This window comes from Aethalodelphis obliquidens, unplaced genomic scaffold (genome assembly GCF_003676395.1).
Source record: "Aethalodelphis obliquidens isolate GAN/ISIS:26980383/991018 unplaced genomic scaffold, ASM367639v1 scaffold26, whole genome shotgun sequence".
Taxonomy (NCBI): domain Eukaryota; kingdom Metazoa; phylum Chordata; class Mammalia; order Artiodactyla; family Delphinidae; genus Aethalodelphis; species Aethalodelphis obliquidens.
In genome coordinates this window covers 12228471-12246702 of record NW_020837970.1, presented here as the reverse complement: position 1 = coordinate 12246702, position 18232 = coordinate 12228471, and the positions used below count along the sequence as shown (strand labels likewise).

The 18232-nt window shown below is 43.3% G+C and overlaps 1 protein-coding gene and 1 non-coding gene across 10 annotated transcripts in view; one reads left to right on the top strand and one right to left on the bottom strand.

The window, feature by feature from the left end:
• Window positions 1–2287: 2287 nt before the first annotated feature.
• Window positions 2288–2402, bottom strand: LOC113629387 (U5 spliceosomal RNA). Its single transcript, XR_003436518.1, has one exon. It is a non-coding gene; the product is annotated as a U5 spliceosomal RNA (small nuclear RNA).
• Window positions 2403–13845: 11443 nt separating this feature from the next.
• The window catches only part of PARP16 (poly(ADP-ribose) polymerase family member 16), a 28478-nt gene continuing 24091 nt past the window's right edge, over window positions 13846–18232 (top strand). For 2 of the 9 annotated variants that reach the window (XM_027123339.1, XM_027123336.1), the window contains exon 1: window positions 13969–14617. In XM_027123339.1, the coding sequence (XP_026979140.1) occupies window positions 14444–14617 (174 nt within the window). In that variant the 5' untranslated portion in view covers window positions 13969–14443. Of the gene's footprint in view, window positions 14618–18232 lie in introns of all 9 variants that reach the window. The other 7 variants (XM_027123341.1, XM_027123337.1, XM_027123338.1 and 4 more) reach the window with 6 other exon arrangements.

Below are 18232 nucleotides of genomic sequence, written 5' to 3'. Positions count from 1 at the left end.
TAATTGAATTTTAAAACTTTTTTCACATCCTTTAATCCTTTCAAATCCTTAAAAATTTTTTAAAATATTTATTATTTAGGCTGCTCTGGGTCTTAGTTGCAGCGCATGGGATCTTCGTTGTGGCATGTTTAGTTGCGGCATGTGGACTCTTAGTTGTGGCATGCAGACTCTTAATTGTGGCATGCATGCAGGATCCAGTTCCGCACCCAGTGATCGAACCCGGGCCCCCTGCTTCGGGAGTGTGGATTCTTACCCACTGGACCATCAGGGAAGTCCCTGAACTTAAAATTTTATGCACTAATGTTTTTCTTCTGGATTGACTTATTACAGTTATTAGTACATGCTTGATCAATACAACATAAATATATTACAACTTTTGATAATTATTAAACATAAAAGTGTCGGGACTTCCCTGGTGGTCCAGTGAGTAAGACTCTGCACTCCCAATGCAGGGGGCCCAGGTTCAATCCCTTGTCAGAGAACTAGATCCCGCATGTGTGCCACAACTAAAGATCCCGCACACTGCAACGAAGTTCCCACATGCTGCAACTAACACCCAGAGCAGCCAAAATGAATAAATATTTAAATAAATAAATAAAGTTTCCAAGAGATACTTTCCACCTCTTACATTGGCAGAGAACAACAACAACAACAAAAGTTAAAAAAAAAAGTCATTGTGTTGGAACAGCATTTCTTAATTAGATGGATGCGTAGTATTGGGTTGGTAAAAGAGTTAGTTCGGGGTTTTAACATCTTACGGAAAAAGCCGAATGAACTTTTTGGCCAACCCAATACTTATTGCTAGAGAAGACAGAGTTCAGTTTCAATGCTTCCCCCCACCCCCGTTTTTATAGCTGTAACCTGAGAAAGCTTTTCCCCATGAATCAGTAGATAGAAGGGGTTTCAACAGTGTCACTCACTACTGTGACCAAATAGAACTTGGGTCTGCTCGCCCACGCCTCCAGTAATTCCCCTGACGCTCGGTTCTGGTGAAGGAAAGTGCAGCATTCATTGCAGGGCGCCAAGAGAGGAATCCAGGTAGTTAAGGCCTGATGGTTTTCAGGAAAATGTTTCTAAAGACAGGGTGCAGGAGAGGGTTGTGGTGTGAGTAATCAGCTGTGGACATTCTTCTGATTGGTTGGTGGTGAATTAATAGGGAATCAACATCATCAATCTTCAGGCGGTTCCAACACAGCTGGGGTCTATGTACTTGTGGTCAGCATACAGTTAACTTCTTTTTTCTGATGGGGATTTCAGTCTCTGCAAAACAGCTCAAAGAATGTAGCTCAGAATATTATCTGTAGACCTTGAGGGGGAACTAAAAGTCCTTGACTTTGTTTAATAGCTGAACAATTTTTTTGTTTTGCTTGACTGTTTTCCCTTGTTTCTGCATTTTCTCGCTTCTCTGCTTAAGTTTATTATTTGGAACTTCCGGAAGGCCTAGGAGGCTAAAGTTTTTTTTACAAACAGGAAGCAGGCAGAGGACACTGTGTGTGTGTGGGGGGGTTCTGACTTGGGAAGACCCCATAGTGTCCTGCTTGGTTATACTACCATATAATGAATTTTCAGGTGACAACTGAAGTAAGTCTTCCCTACACTCTGTTGAACGAAAAGATTTGGAATTCTTTTATTTTTATTTGTTTATTTTGGTTGCATGGGTTCGAAGTGGCAGCCTGCAGGCTCCTACACTGGAAAATGGATTTTTTACCACTAGACCACCAGAGAAGTCCCACTCAATGATTACTTATATTATCCAGACACAGAACATACAACGTTTTAGAAAAACCTATTTGATTAAGTAAACTGTGTTATTAATATCAATTTCACCTGTTTCTCTTTTATCAAGCTTCTTCTTTAAAAAATGATAATTTTCCCTTTTACTTCAGTATTTATTTAGGCTGTACTGGGTTTTAGTTGCAGAATGTGGGCTTTTTAGGGATTCTTAGTTGTGGCATGTATGCATACAGGATCTAGCTGGATTGAAACTCGGTATTCTGTACGGGGACCAGGAAGTCTTACCCACTGGAACACCAGGAAAGCCCCAATCTAGCTTTTATTTGCATATCATCTGCAAAATATGTAACTCTGTAACCACCCCCCCACCCCCAGAGATTAAAGAACAGAAAAAAACTACAAACACCTAAAACTACACCTCGTGGAACACAAGTATCTAGAAAATTAATTTCACTTCAACACACCCACATACATAGCCAGACAAAAACTTGCAAGTAATTTTGCTCTTAAAAGCAAAAAAGTATTACTTCTTCTGTTTTCACCACAGTTAGACAGCCTTACCAAAACAAGGCCTCAAAAAATTATTGTTAAGACTCAGTTGTTTCTCTCCACGGAAATCTTTAGTAAAAGGCGAAAGATTTATTCGATATGAAGAGAAACCAGAGTATACCGAACCGCCTGCGTAACTCATTTTTCCAGTAACTACAACTCCTAGTTCACTGATGGTGGCTATTTATCCCCAGAGTTACTGCCGGAATAAATTTATTCAAGGAATTCTGAAAATAATATTTTCATACTTAGAAAAGTTGAGTAAGAAAGAAATTTTTATTAACTTGAAAACAATTAAACTATTTGCAGTGTATTATGGGTATGCAAATGAACCTGAATAATCTCCCTTCACACTCCGGAAATATCTTAGTACTGTATTCAACCATTGCTCTGGGGCCACCTTTAAGGGGCAAAGCGGTGGCTTGGCTGCCTGGGATCTTAACTCCATCCTTGTCTACTACAGACGTTATGATTTTATCTATTTGTACACTGGGACTATGATATCTTTTAAATAAAATAATTTTCTGATAGTTGGGGCGGGGGTGGGCCATGAGAATAGCAAAGTAATGGTTAATATGAAATCCAGGATACTGGTTACCTGCAGTGTGGAGTGAGGGGTAAGATTGTGGAAAGGACCACAGAGGTTTCAAAGGTGTTGGCAATATCTGTTTTTGTAAACTGGGAGGGAGGCATCAAGTATTCATTTTATTACTTTAAAAATGTTATTTATATATCATATAACATTGTATATCATATTCATGAACATTATGAATCTTTCCCATCATTGAGGTCTACTTTTATGTCATTTCATACAGTTTTATAATTTTACCATAAAGATTATTTTGGTTAGATTTACTTCACTCTTTTTTTTTCTTTTAAATTTTTTAACATCTTTATTGGAGTATAGTTGCTTTACAATAGTGTGTTAGTTTCTGCTTTGTAACAAAGTGAATCAGCTATACATATACATATATCCCCATATCTCTTCCCTCTTGCATCTCCCTCCCACCCTCCCTATCCCACCCTTCTAGGTGGTCACAAAACACGGAGCTGATCTCACTGTGCTATGTGGCTGCTTCCCACTAGCTATCTATTTTACATTTGGTAGCATATATAATTCCATGACACTCTCTCACTTCGTCCCAGCTTACCCTTCCCTCCCTGTGTCCTCAAGTCCATTCTCTATGTCTGTGTCTTTATTCCTGTCCTGCCCCTAGGTTCTTCAGAACCTTTTTTTTTTCTTTTTTAGATTCCATATATATGTGACAATACGGTCTTTGTTTTTTTCTTTCTGACTTACTTCACTCTGTATGAGACTCTAGGTCCATCCACCTCACTACAAATAACTCAATTTCATTTCTTTTTATGGCTGAGTAATATTCCATTGTATATATGTGCCACATCTTCTTTATCCATTCATCTGTCGATGGACACTTAGGTTGCTTCTATGTTCTGGCGATTGTAAATAGTGCTGCAATGAACATTGTGGTACATGACTCTTTTTGAATTATGGTTTTCTCAGGGTTTATGCCCCGTAGTGGGATTGCTGGGTTGTATGGTAGTTCTTCCCCCCCCCCCTTTTTTTTTTTTTTTTTTGCGGTACACAGCCCTCTCACTGCTGTGGCCTCTCCCGTTGTGGAGCACACGCTCAGTGGCCATGGCTCACGGGCCTAACCGCTCCGCGGCACGCGGGATCTTCCCAGACCGGGGCATGAACCCGCATCCCCTGCATCGGCAGGCGGACTCTCAACCACTGCACCACCAGGGAAGCCCTTCCCTAACTTTTTATTTATAATTTATTTTAATTAATTAATTAATTAATCAATTTTTTTGGTGAAGGATGACTTTTTTTTGAATTTTATTTTTTTATACAGCAGGTTCTTATTAGTCATCCATTTTATACACATCAGTGCATACATGTCAATCCCAGTCTCCCAATTCATCACACCACCCCCACCCCCACCCCCCGCCGCTTCCCCCTTTGGTGTCCATACGTTTGTCCTCTACATCTCTGTCTCAATTTCTGCCCTGCAAACTAGTTCATCTGTACTATTTTTCTAGGTTCCACATATGTGTTAATATACGATATTTGTTTTTCTCTTTCTGACTTACTTCACTCTGTATGACAGTCTCTAGATCCATCCACGTCTCTACAAATGACCCAATTTCATTCCTTTTTATGGCTGAGTAATATTCCACTGTGTATATGTACCACATCTTCTTTACCCAGTTGTCTGTTGATGGGCATTTAGATTGCTTCCATGACCTGGCTATTGTAAATAATGCTGCAATGAATATTGGGGTGCATATGTCTTTTTGAATTATGGTTTTCTCTGGGTATATAACTAGTAGTGGGATTGCTGGGTTGTATGGTAGTTCTACTTTTAGTTTTTTAAGGAACCTCCATACTGTTCTCCATAGTGTCTGTATCAATTTACATTCCCACCAACAGTGCAAGAGGGTTCCCTTTTCTCCACACCCTCTCCAGCATTTGTTGTTTGTAGATTTTCTGATGATACCCATTCTAACTAGTGAGAGGTGATACCTCATTGTAGTTTTGATTTGCATTTCTCTAATAATTTGTGATGTTGAGCAGCTTTTCATGTGTTTCTTGGCCATCTGTATGTCTTCTTTGGAGAAATGTCTATTTAGGTCTTCTACCCATATTGGATTGAGTTGTTTGTTTTTTTAATATTGAGCTGCATGAGCTGTTTATATATTTTGGAGATCAATCCTTTGTCCGTTGATTCATTTGCAAATATTTTCTCCCATTCTGAGAGTTGTCTTTTCGTTTTCTTTATGGTTTCTTTTGCTGTGCAAAAGCTTTTAAGTTTCATTAAGTCCCATTTGTTTATTTTTGTTTTTATTTCAATTACTCTAGGAGGTGGATCAAAAAAGATCTTGCTGTGACTTATGTCAAAGAGTGTTCTTCCTGTGTTTTCCTCTAAGGGTTTTATAGTGTCCGATCTTACATTTAGGTTTCTAATCCATTTTGAGTTTATTTTTGTGTATGGTGTTAGGGAGTGTTCTAATTTAATTCTTTTACATGTAGCTGTGCAGTTTTCCCAGCACCACTTATTGAGGAGATTGTCTTTCTCCATTGTATATCCTTGCCTCCTTTGTCATAGACTAGTTGACCATAGGTGCGTGGGTTTATCTCTGGGTTTTCTATCTTGTTCCATTGATCAATATTTCTGTTTTTGTGCCAGTGCCATATTGTCTTGATGACTGTAGCTTTGTAGTATAGTCTGAAGTCAGGGAGTCTGATTCCTCCAGCTCCGTTTTTTTCCCTCAAGACTACTTTCGTTATTTGGGGTCTTTTGTGTCTCCATACAAATATTAAGATTTTTTTTCTAGTTCTGTAAAAAATGCCAATGGTAATTTGATAGGGATTGCATTGAATCTGTAGATTGCTTTGGGTAGTATAGTCATTTTCACAATATTGATTCTTCCAATCCAAGAACATGGTATATCTCTCCATCTGTTTGTATCATCTTTAATTTCTTTCATCAGTGTCTTATAGTTTTCGGCATACAGGTCTTTTGTCTCCTTAGGTAGGTTTATTCCTAGGTATTTTATTCTTTTTGTTGCAATGGTAAATGGGAGTGTTTCCTTAATTTCTCTTTCAGATTTTTCATCAGAGTATATAGGAATGCAAGAGATTTCTGTGCATTAATTTTGTATCCTGCAACTTTACCAAATTCATTGATTAGCTCTAGTAGTTTTCTGGTGGCATCTTTAGGATTCCCTAAGTATAGTATCATGTCATCTGCAAAAAGTGACAGTTTTACTTCTTCTTTCCCGATTTGGATTCCTTTTATTTCTTTTTCTTCTCTGATTGCTGTGGCTAGGACTTCCAATACTATGTTGAATAATAGTGATGAGAGTGGACATCCTTGTCTTGTTCCTGATCTTAGAGGAAATGCTTTCAGTTTTTCACCATTGAGAATGATGTTTGCTGTGGGTTTGTCATATATGGCCTTTATTATGCTGAGGTAGGTTCCCTCTATGCCCGCTTTCTGGAGAGTTTTTATCATAAATTGGTGTTCAATTTTGTCAAGAGCTTTTTCTGCATCTACTGAGATGATCATATGGTTTTTATTCTTCAATTTGTTAGTATGGTGTATCACATTGATTGATTTGCATATACTGAAGAATCCTTGCATCCCTGGGATAAATCCCACTTGATCATGGTGTATGATCCTTTTAATATGTTGTTGGATTCTGTTTGCTAGTATTTTCTTGAGGATTTTTGCATCTATATTCATCAGTGATATAGGTCTGTCACTTTCTTTTTTTGTAGTATCTTTGTCTGGTTTTGGTATCAGGGTGATGGTGGCCTCATAGAATGAGTTTGGGACTGTTCCTTCCTCTGCAATTTTTTGGAAGAGTTTGAGAAGGATGGTGTTAGCTCTTCTCTAAATGTTTGATAGAATTCACCTGTGAAGCCATTGGGTCCTGGACTTTTGTTTGTTGGAAGATTTTTAATCACAGTTTCAATTTCATTACTTGTGATTGGTCTGTTCATATTTTCTCTTTCTTCCTGGTTCAGTCTTGGAAAATTATACCTTTCTAAGAATTTGACCATTTCTTCCAGGTTGTCCATTTTATTGGCATAGATTTGCCTGTAGTAGTCTCTCAGGATGCTTTGTATTTTTGTGGTGTCTGTTGTAACTTCTCCTTTTTCATTTCTAATTTTATTGATATGAGTCCTTTCCCTCTTTTTCCTGATGAGTCTGGCTAATGGCTTATCAATTTTGTTTATCTTCTCAGAGAACCAGCTTTTAGTTTTATTGATCTTTGCTATTGTTTTCTTTGTTTCTATATCATGTATTTCTGCTTTGGTCTTTATGATTTCTTTCCTTCTGCTAACTCTGGGTTTTGTTTGTTCTTCTTTTTCTAGTTCCTTTAGGTGTAAGGTTAGATTGTTTATTTGAGATTTTTCTTGTTTCCTGAGGTAGGCTTGTACTGCTATAAACTTCCCTCCTAGAACTGCTTTTGCTGTATCCCATAGGTTTTGGATCATCATGTTTTCATTGTAATTTGTTTCTAGGTATTTTTTTAATTTCCTCTTTGATTTCTTCAGTGATCTTTTGGTTATTTAGTAGCGTATTGTTTAGCCTCCATGTGTTTGTGTTTTTTACGTTTTTTCCCTGTAATTGATTTCTAATATCATAGCGTTGTGGTCAGAAAAGATGCTTGATATGATTTCAATTTTCTTAAATTTACCAAGGCTTGATTTGTGACCCAAGATGTGATCTATCCTGGAAAACGTTCTGTGTGCACTTGAGATGAAAGTGTAATCTGCTGTGTTTGGAGGGAATGTCCTATAAATATCAATTAAATCTATCTGGTCTATTGTGTCATTTAAAGATTGTGTTTCCTTGTTAATTTTCTGTTTGGATGATCTATCCATTGGTGTAAGTGAAGTGTTAAAGTCCCCCACTATTATTGTGTTACTGTCGATTTCCTCTTTTATAGCTGTTAGCAGTTGCCTTATGTATTGAGGTGCTCCTATGTTGGGTGCATATATACTTATAATTGTTATATCATCTTCTTGGGTTGAACACTTGATCATTATGTAATGTCCTTCTTTGTCTCTTGTAATAGTCTTTATTTTAAAATCTATTTTGTCTGATATGAGAATTGCTACTCCAGCTTTCTTTTGATTTACAAGGAATATCTTTTTCCATCCCCTCACTTTCAGTCTGTATGTATCCTTAGGTCTGAAGTGGGTCTCTTGTAGACAGCATATATACGGGTCTTATTTTTGTATCCATTCAGCAAGCCTGTGTCTTTTGGCTGGAGCATTTAATCCATTCACGTTTAAGGTGATTACTGATGTGTATGTTCCTATTACCATTTTCTTAATTGCTACGGGTTTGTTTTTGTAGGTCCTTTTCTTCTCTTGTCTTTCCCACTTAGAGAAGTTCCTTTAGCATTTGTTGTAGAGCTGGTTTGGTGGTGCTGAATTCTCTTAGCTTTTGCTTGTCTGTAAAGTTTTTGATTTCTCTGTTGAATCTGAATGAGATCCTTGCCAGGTAGAGTAATCTTGGTTGTAGGTTCTTCCCTTTCATCACTTTAACTATATCATGCCACTCCCTTCTGGCTTGTAGAGTTTCTGCTGAGAAATCACCTGTTAACCTTATGGGAGTTCCCTTGTATGTTATTTGTTGTTTTTCCCTTGTTGCTTTCAATAATTTTTCTTTGTCTTTAATTTTTGTTAATTTGATTACTATGTGTCTTGGTGTGTTTCTCCTTGGGTTTATCCTGCCTGGGACTCTCTGTGCTTCCTGGACTTGGGTGACTATTTCCTTTCCCATATTATGGAAGTTTTTGACTATAATGTCTTCAGATATTTTCTTGGGTCCTTTCTCTCTCTCTTCTCCTTCTGGGACCACTATAAGGTGAATGTTGTTGCGTTTAATGTTGCCCCAGAGGTGTCTTAGGCTGTCTTCATTTCTTTTCATTCTTTTTTCTTTATTCTGTTTCATGGCAGTGAATTCCGCCATACTGTCTTCCAGGTCACTTATCCGTTCTTCTGCCTCAGTTATTCTGCTATTGATTCCTTCTAGTGTATTTTTCATTTCAGTTATTGTATTGTTCATCTCTGTTTGTTTGTTCTTTAATTCTTCTATGTGTTTGTTCTTTAATTATTCTAGGTCTTTGTTAAACATTTCTTGCATCTTCTCAATCTTTACCTCCATTTTTTTTCCGAGGTCCTGGATCATCTTCACTATCATTATTCTGAATTCTTTTTCTGGAAGGTTGCCTATCTCCACTTCATTTAGTTTGTTTTCTGGGGTTTTATCTTGTTCCTTCATCTGGTACAAAGTCCTCTGCCTTTTCATTTTGTCTATCTTTCTGTGGGTGTGGTTTTCCTTCCACAGGCTGCAAAATTGTAGTTCTTCTTGCTTCTGCTGTCTGCCCTCTCCCTTCATGAAATTCTTAATAATTTTTGAGCAAAGGTCCTGCATCTTCATTTTGTACTGGGCCTCAAAATGTATCTGGTAAAAATTGTTTTGATTAAACTAATAGCATTCTGTTCCTAGTATATTGCATTTTTTTTTCTTCTTGCAGTGTACGTGGCTATTGAGATAATCATAAGTTTTCCCTTTTAATATATGAATGTGGGAAATTTTTCGTCATAAATTATCTCTGCATTTATATCCTAAACTCAACTTAACAATAATGGATTTTTAAGTAGACTTAATTTTTTTTTTTTTTTTTTTTGCGGTACGCGGGCCTCTCACTGTTGTGGCCCCTCCCGTCGCGGAGCACAGGCTCCGGACGCGCAGGCTCAGCGGCCACAGCTCACGGGCCCAGCCACTCTGCGGCATGTGGGATCCTCCTGGACTGGGGCACAAACCCATGTCCCCTGCATCAGCAGACGGACTGTCAACCACTGCGCCACCAGGGTAGCCCAGTAGACTTAAGTTTTTAAGAAAAGTTTCGAACTTATTTTAAAAATTTAAAGAAAAATTATGAAGATAATGTGGAGTTTCTGTATACCCCACACCCAGTTACCCCAATCATTAACATGTTATTGTTAATATGGTAATTTGTTATAATTAATGAATCAATAGTCTGTAGTTTATTCAGATTTCCTTGGTTTTTATCTAATGTCCTTTTTCTGTTGAAGGATCCTACCCAGGATACTATACTGTATTTCGTTGTCTCCTTAGGTTCCTCTGGGCTGTGAGTTTCTTAGACTTTCCTTGTTTTGATGACTTTGACAGTTTTGATATTTTACGGAATCCTCCTCTGTTGGAATTTGTCCGATGTTTTTCTCATGATTAGACTGGGGTAATGTGTTTTTGAGAGGAAGACCACATAGGTATATTGTCATTTTCATCATCTCATTTCAAAGGTACATACATTAACATGACTTATCACTGTTGATATGATGACATTAATCACCTCCAGAGAGGGGAGAGTGGATGGAGGTTGAATAAATCACCAGTGGCCAATGATTTAATCAACCATGCCTAAGTAATAAGGCCTCCATAAAAATCCAAAAAGGGTGGGGTTGAGAGAGCTTTGGGGTTGGGGAATATGTGGTGATGCAAGGAGAATGGTGTGCCCAGAAAGAGCATGGAAGTTCTGTGCCCCTTCCCACATACTTGCCCTGTCATCTCTTTCATCTGGCTCTTCCTGCGTTCTATCTTTTTAGACAGTAAGTTAACTTTTTTTCTGAATTCCATGAGCCACTGAAGAAAATTAATCAAATCCAAGGAGGGGGACATGGGAACCTCTTATTTATAGCCAGTTGGTCAGAAGCACAGGTGACAACCTGGACTTGAGATTGCAGCAAAAAATTGTGAGACATGCAAAGATAGAGGAAAGTGTGACCCATACACTGGGAAAAAAAAAAAGTCAACAAAAACTGCCTGTGAAAGCAACCAGATGTTGGTTTAACAGGCAAAGCCTTCAAAGTAGGCATTATAAATATGTTCAAGGAATGAAAGGAAGTGATTAAAGAAGTAAAGGAAGGAATCAGGACAATGTTATATCAAGTAGAGAATATCTTATTGATATAAATAAGATACAAATTATTTAAAAAGAAAACAAATGGAAATGCTGGAGTTGAAAAGTACAATAATTGAAATGAAAAATTCACTAGAGGGGACTTCCCTGGTGGTGCAGTGGTTAAGAATCTGCCTGCCAATGCAGGGGACACGGGTTTGAGCCCTGGTCCGGGAAGACAAACAATCCAACAAACAATCCTTGAGGCCAGTGAGGTGGCCCTGATACTGAGCAGGGCCTCGTGGGGCTCCTGGGCACAAAGCCTTTCTGTGTCCCCCATTTCTTTGATTACAGGAAACAGCCTTCATTCAGCCTCCATGACCTTCCCTGAGTTCCAATAGGCAGATTCAAGCAGTTGTTAATTAAGGAAGGGAGGGGATGCAAGACCTTGTTTCCCCATCAACGGATACACAAAACAATATCTTTGAGCTATTTTGCAGATACTGAAACCCCTCCAGGTGGGAAAAGTTAACGATTAAGGATGGTATGCTGCCCACAAGCATGCAGACCCCAGACCAGTTGGACCTGAGGGTTGATGATGCTGACTTCTGAGGCAGGAGATGGATGGGCTCCAGGCTAGGCATTTATAACTGGCCTCCTATTCACAGTTCCTGCATGAGAAGAAGATGAGCTGCAGGCCGGACATTCATTACCAGCCTGTTTACATTTCCTGAAGCAAGAGACAAACAGGCTCTAGGAGTACATATTTATGGCCAGACTCCTGTCTATATTTTGATATCTGCACCTCAATAGAAAAACCAGCAACAGGAATAGGGTAAATAACCAGACATTGGACACTTTTATGGCAGGGACAGAGACGGGCTAAACCCTGTTAAAAGATCAAGAGGTCATACATTTCCCATCCTTGGGGCAAGGGAGACATTGCACATGCGCTGAAAGGCTCCTTGGGGTCAAAAAGGAGGGGGCACCACCCCATAACATGTGATATTAAGGCCATCCCGTAGGCCTCTGGGCTGTAATCCATATTGGAAAAAAGTTGCGCACGCATGTTGGGGAGGGTCCTAGGGCAGGTCAGGTGTGGAAACAGAAACCAGATAATTGGCCAAAGGTAATCAAAGACCTGGAAGAACTGCCCTATATAAATGACTTAACCTCCTCTTTACTGCACTCCTCCTCATTAGGGAGGATGCCCACACCCTTACTTTCTGGGTGTGCATCTCTGCCTTGCTTCTTTTTTTTTTAAATTTAATTTTATTTATTTTTATACAGCAGGTTCTTATTAGTTATCTATTTTATACATATTAGTGTATACATGTCAGTCCCAATCTCCCAATTCATCCCACCACCACCCCACCACCCCTGCCACGTTCCCCTCTTCCGCCTTGCTTCTATCTTAACTAAACAAACTGTTTCTCTGTGTGCTCTCCCACTTGTTGTTGCGCTATGTCTCTAATAATAAACATTGTACCTGTTTTTACAGTTTTTGCCTCCATGAGAAATGCATTTTTCACTGGGGGCAAAAGCCAGGGGGTATGGTAGCTAGGATTCCTGGTTTTTATCCAGGCTACCCAGGTTCAATTCCTGGACAGGGAATTAACATCTTGCTTCACGCCACCACTCACTGCTGCCTCTCCGAGATCACTCCTACTTACCTCACCAGCAACCCATCAGAAGAATGTCCATAAGCTGATCATGCCCTCTTTGAATAATTACTATAAAACTTCTCACTATCTTCTCCAAGTGGGGGGATGCACGGTTTTGAAGGCATTAGCCCGTTGTGGCCCCCTTTGTCTGGGAAACCAATAAAGCTATTCTTTTCCACTTCACCCAAAACTCCTTCTCCGAGATTCAATTCAGCCCTGGTGTACAGAGAAGCTGAGTTTTTGGCATCAGCCTTGCCTAAGGGCCCACAGTGAAGAAGAGGAGGAAGGAGGGATGGTTCCCAGGTCACCTGCCCTCCTGCTGCAGGCTCTGCCTTTCTGGGCCTGAGCTTCAGCAGCCGTGTTAGAACTCCTGGGTCCCATGAGGCTCCCAGGACTTTGGGGGCACTAAGGGCCTTTTCTGAGGCCGTAAGGCTCTCAGAACTTTTTGGTGCTTCTGGAGCAGTACAGGCCTCACAGCAACCAGAGGTTTGATGCAGACTCCTGGAAGCAGCCAGCACTCATTCCCCGGCCTGGGAAGCCCTGTGGTGGCTGGGGTCTGGTCTCGCTCTTGCTCCCAGAGTCATACATACAATCCAACAGCAAGGACCTCTGCTCTGAGCTCAGGGTCCTGCTCAGCCTGGATGCAGAAGGTGGAGAAGTTCCTCCCTTAGAGGATGCTGGAGTGTGGAGGTGTGGGTAGGGTGCTGAGGGGCTTCTTGGTGTAGGAATTAGTGATGACCTGTGCTTAGATATCCATGTGACCATGAGGCCAAAATGTGGGGTTTTCTCTAATGTGCAGAGGGCATGGGAGTCTTGTCCCTTCCCTCCTGCAGAGTTGGATCAATCTCCCCTCTGCCCTCCCCCATTACTTGTCTCCTCAGGCTCCCTTTCACGCAGGGCCCCAAAGGAGGATCTTGGCATGTCTTGTGAGAGGCCAGAGACTTTAGCAATGCAGAGAATTCTGGAGGCTGAAAGGCAGAGGAAAGGTCTTTTAGTTTTCAGAATCCCAGATTTACCCCGTCTGGCTGTGCAACCTTGGGCAATCATGCCAGCAGTCTGAGACTCAGCTGCCCTGGGTGTTAAATGGCTCCTTCTGCACGGCCCATCTTGGAGGGAAATGATTCAAGAGGGAGGCAGTAGGTAGTAGCAATTCCCCAGGAGAGACGAGCAGGCTGAGCCCGCGGAGCTGGGACAAAGGCAAGTCCAAGGGTGGGTCAAAAAGGGGCCTGGGTCACTTTCTACTCGGGGCTTCAGTGAGGATGGCCCGCAGCAGCGTGGGCGACTCAGCCGGGTCCGCACACCTGGCAACTGGGGGACACTCACTCGGTCGGGCGTACACACCCTGCACCGGGGAGCGGGTGGGGGCGGGCGCGGAAAGGGGCGGGCCCTCGCTGGGCTGGGCGGAGCGGCAGCCGCGGTCGGGAGGTCAGGTAGGCCTGGGCGCGCGATGGGGCGGGGGAGTCCATCCGGCGGGCGGCGCGCGGCGAGTGGACGCGCACGGCTGGCGGAACGCAGGCAGCGCCGAGGGCAGCCAGGCGAACGCTGGGGCTTCGGCGGCGCCTGTCGGAGGCGGGGCAGGAAGGCCCGTGCAGCGCCTTAACCTCGCCGGGCGTGGGGAGAGGGCTCGGCCCGCGGTTCCCGCTGGGGGTGGCCCCCCACCCCAGGCCTCTTCAGAGGACACGTGTCAGTACTTTGTCGTCTCACCCCATGTCATAGCCCCTCCCCCAGGTCTGGGACCCCCCCCCCGTCCGTCAGGCTCCGTTATCCCCAGGCCCAACCCCCCGCTGACCCGCGCGCGGTTCCGGCCGGATCCCTCTCCTCCCTGGCCCGTCTCCCTGGGCGGCGAGCGGCCCGGCCCCCGCAGAAGACACTCGTCAGCACGTTCTCACCCCTGTCATCTCATCCCTCTGCATAACTCACCCCAGGCTTAGGGACTCCGGCCCATTGTCCCCGGACCCAGCCCCTCGCTGAACGCAGGCTCGGCCCTAGCCCCCGCCCGGCGCGTCTCCGGCAACACGCCGCGACCCGGGATGCAGCCCACAAGCTGGGCGACCGTCAGGGAGGCGGCGGGCCGTGACGTGCTGGCTGCCGACCTCCGCTGCAGCTTCTTCGCCTCGGCCCTGCAGAGCTACAAGCGCGACTCTGTACTGCGGCCCTTCCCCGCATCCTATGCCCGCCAGGACTGCAAGGATTTTGAGGCCCTGGTGAGTGTACTTTTCACCTGTGCTGTCCACTGCTTCGCAGGGCACGTTGTCTGTGGAACTCCTGTTAGTGATGGTGCCAGCCCCCGGACTTTACATTCCTAGCCCGGCCGTGGGGAAGGTTTGTTTCCAGGAGCTAAGAACACTCCCAACAACCTTCACACTCCCAAGTGACTCCCAGGGGTGAACTGAGGAATTCAACAGTTGCATAGGCCTCCGCAACATTTCCTAGTGTGGCTTAGGGTGTTGATCTGAATCAGCTGGTTCTGCTAAATAGGAAGTTATCTATCCCTTTGCAAATAATGAGACACCATAAGGCACCAAAGCCACCCGGACTTCATCTTCAGATGAGGTAATATATGGCCAGTACTTTTATAAATTATAACATATGTACAGTACACATGTGAGCTGTTATTTCTCTGATGATTCAGGAGGCACTTAATTTCTTGCAGAGTTCACCTCAGGGTCAGCGTTCCAGATATTAGTTATCTTTGTAATCCAAATGTTTGAAATTACCTAGAAAAATATAACTTGCCAAAATTGATTCTGTAAGAAATACAAAGTCAAAAGCCTATAATCATTAAAGACATTGAATTAGTAGTCAAAGATTTTCCCTCAGAGAAAACTCCAGGCCTACCCAGTTTCATTGGTGAGTTCTACCAATCACTGAGGGAATAAGTAATTCCAGTTTTACACAGTTCTTCCAGCGTATTGAAAAATAGGGTAGTGTAATCTTGATACTAAATCTAATAAGAATGATACAAGAAAAGAAAATTATAGGCCAGTGTCACTCAAGAGTATAAATATAGAAATCCTCTATAAAAGGATCCTGAAACTAGCAATATATAAGAAGAATAATTCCTTATTAATAGGTTGGGTTTATCCCAGGAATACGAAATTAGTTCAACATTAGAAAATCTCTTAATGTTATGAATCACATTAACAGAATGTTGATCATGTTTAGAATCAACAGATGTTTAAAATTATCTCCGATGAGGTGGTCTGTATTGGGTGACCCTCTTTGCTATTGCTCCCAGGTGGTCAAGGGACAAAGGCCCAGCCTCCTGTCCCCTACCAGGTCCATTGCAGCTTAGGCTGGGGATGTGTTGAGGGCACCTCAGGTCTTGACCACAGTGCACAGGGGTTTCGGGTACAGGGAGTGGGAGGTTGGAGAAAGAGGCAAGCAGATTGACTTCCCCCATGGTTTGTTCTGCAAATTCAGATATTTAATTTTGTGAGTTTGTGATATCAGAGTGTTGGAGATGAAACTTTCTTCAGTTTTGTCAGTGGATATTTATGGAGCTCCTGTTGTGAGCCAGGTGCTGAGAATACAGAATTAAAGACTCAAGGAGAGGTTAACAGCCTGCTCAGCTATACTATGGGGTAAGCCCTATATATACAACATGGAAGCCCAGAGCAGGACTCCAGGCCTTGGCAGTAGGCTGGAGTCAGGGAGCACTAACCAGGGGCGGTTATGATGCCCTGCTGAGTCCCCAGGGACATGGAGGATTTCAAGGAGCAGAGAGGAGGAAAGGGGTATTCCAGGAGGAGTAGCAGGATGAGCAGAAAGCCAGGACCTCACCAGGAAGGATAAGTCTGTACTTTAGTGTGGCTTTCATGGGGAACAGAAAGAGATGAGGCCAACCAGAGCAAGCAGGACTGGGCATGTCCTGCCCAGATGTGTAGACTTTATCCTTGGGCTGGGAGGTCATTGGTGACATCCAGGATGCATTTCTGAAAGACCCTTGTGGTGGCAGGGGGACAGAGAGATCTGTTCAGGAGGAGTAGAGGGAGGAGGAGAGATTGGGGGTCAGAGGGACCAAACTCACCAGAGATGATGCCTCACAATGCGCTTTATTAATTTTTGCCAAGAAACATCCAAATGGATTAGAATGCTCAGTGTGTTCTCTTTCTGCTGGAACAGAATCGGGTTACTTTGATGAATATGGGATAAATACAAAGGGATCTTTGGAATTGCTTTGATTTATTCATGCCTTTTAAAAAATTTCGTTTTAATTACACAAGTAATGTTTGATTATATTCTTGTTTTAAAAAAAGCAAGTGATAAAGTGTAAGCTCCCCTGATAGAGCTCACCCTGTCCCATATCCCTCCCCTCGGTTTGAGGCATACCCTTCCTCCCATACCCGTTAATTTCTTAGGAGAGCATTGGCAATATGGGTAGCCCCAAATAGCCTCCTCCTCGGTAGAGACAGACTGTCCTGCACGTGGGTCTCCCTTTGGGGACAGTTTTAGACAATGCACTCTTTCTCTTGGGGGTCACTGGAGAAACACAGACAGATTCTTACCATCCCACCCTGTTGCTGTATTCCTTATTGGGCACTGGTGTTAGGGAAATTAGCCCAGGCCATGCAGATTCCTGGCTTTCTGTTAGGCATGGCTTTCCGGAGCTCTTTCTGAGGAGAGGCCCCCCCACCAGGCAGGACCCGGCGCGACCTCTGGGGGCATGCACATTCTTAGATAAACACGCTTTAGGTTTCATTTTGTCACATGTTACATGAGTTAAAGAAAAGCTGCCCAGAACTTAGCATCTAACCTGTGTCTCTCTGACTCAAAGGTTAACTTTTTAAAAAAATAAATTTATTATTTATTTATTTATTTATTTATGGCTGCGTTGGGTCTTCATTGCTGCGCGCGGGCTTTATTTTTAGTTGTGGCGAGCGGTGGCTACTCTTCGTTGCGGCGCGCGGGCTTCGCATTGCGGTGGCTTCTTTTGTTGCGGAGCACGGGCTCTAGGTGTGCAGGCTTCAGTAGTTGTGGCACATGGGCTCAATAGTTGTGGCTCGCGGGCTCTAGAGCGCAGGCTCAGTAGTTGTGGTGCGCGGGCTTAGTTGCTCCGCGGCATGTGGGATCTTCCTGGACCAGGGCTGGAACTCGTGTCCCCTGCATTGGCAGTATTCTTTTTTTTTTTTCTTTTTCCTGTACGCGGGCCTCTCACTGTTGTGGCCTCTCCCGTTGCGGAGCACAGGCTCCAGACGCGCAGGCTCAGCGGCCATGGCTCACGAGCCCAGCCGCTCCGCGGCATGTGGGATCTTCCCGGACCGGGGCACGAACCCGCGTCCCCTGCATCGGCGGGCGGACTCTCAACCACTGCGCCACCAGGGAAGCCCTGGCAGTATTCTTAACCACTGTGCTACCAGGGAAGTCCCTCTCAGATTACCTTTTTATTTCTGTTCTCAGGAGAACTATGTGTAACTTGTTTAACCTTCCTAACAACTCAGCGATGTAGGTTCTATTATTATCTCTGTCCCATCAGCTAATCAGTATATGTGCTGGTGGCAGACATCCTCCAGCTCCAGGTGATGCCGGTGTGTAGTCAGGGTAGAGAACCACCCCTTTAAAATGTTCCCCTGGGCTTCCCTGGTGGCGTAGTGGTTGGGAGTCCGCCTGCCGATGTAGGGGACGCGGGTTCGTGCCCCGGTCCGGGAAGATCCCACATGCCGCGGAGCGGCTGGGCCCGTGAGCCATGGCCGCTGAGCCTGCGCGTCCGGAGCCTGTGCTCCGCAACGGGAGAGCCCACAATAGTGAGAGACCCGCGTACCGCAAAAAAAAAAAACCAAAAGGTTCCCCTGATGACTCCTTTTTTTTTTTTTTTAAAG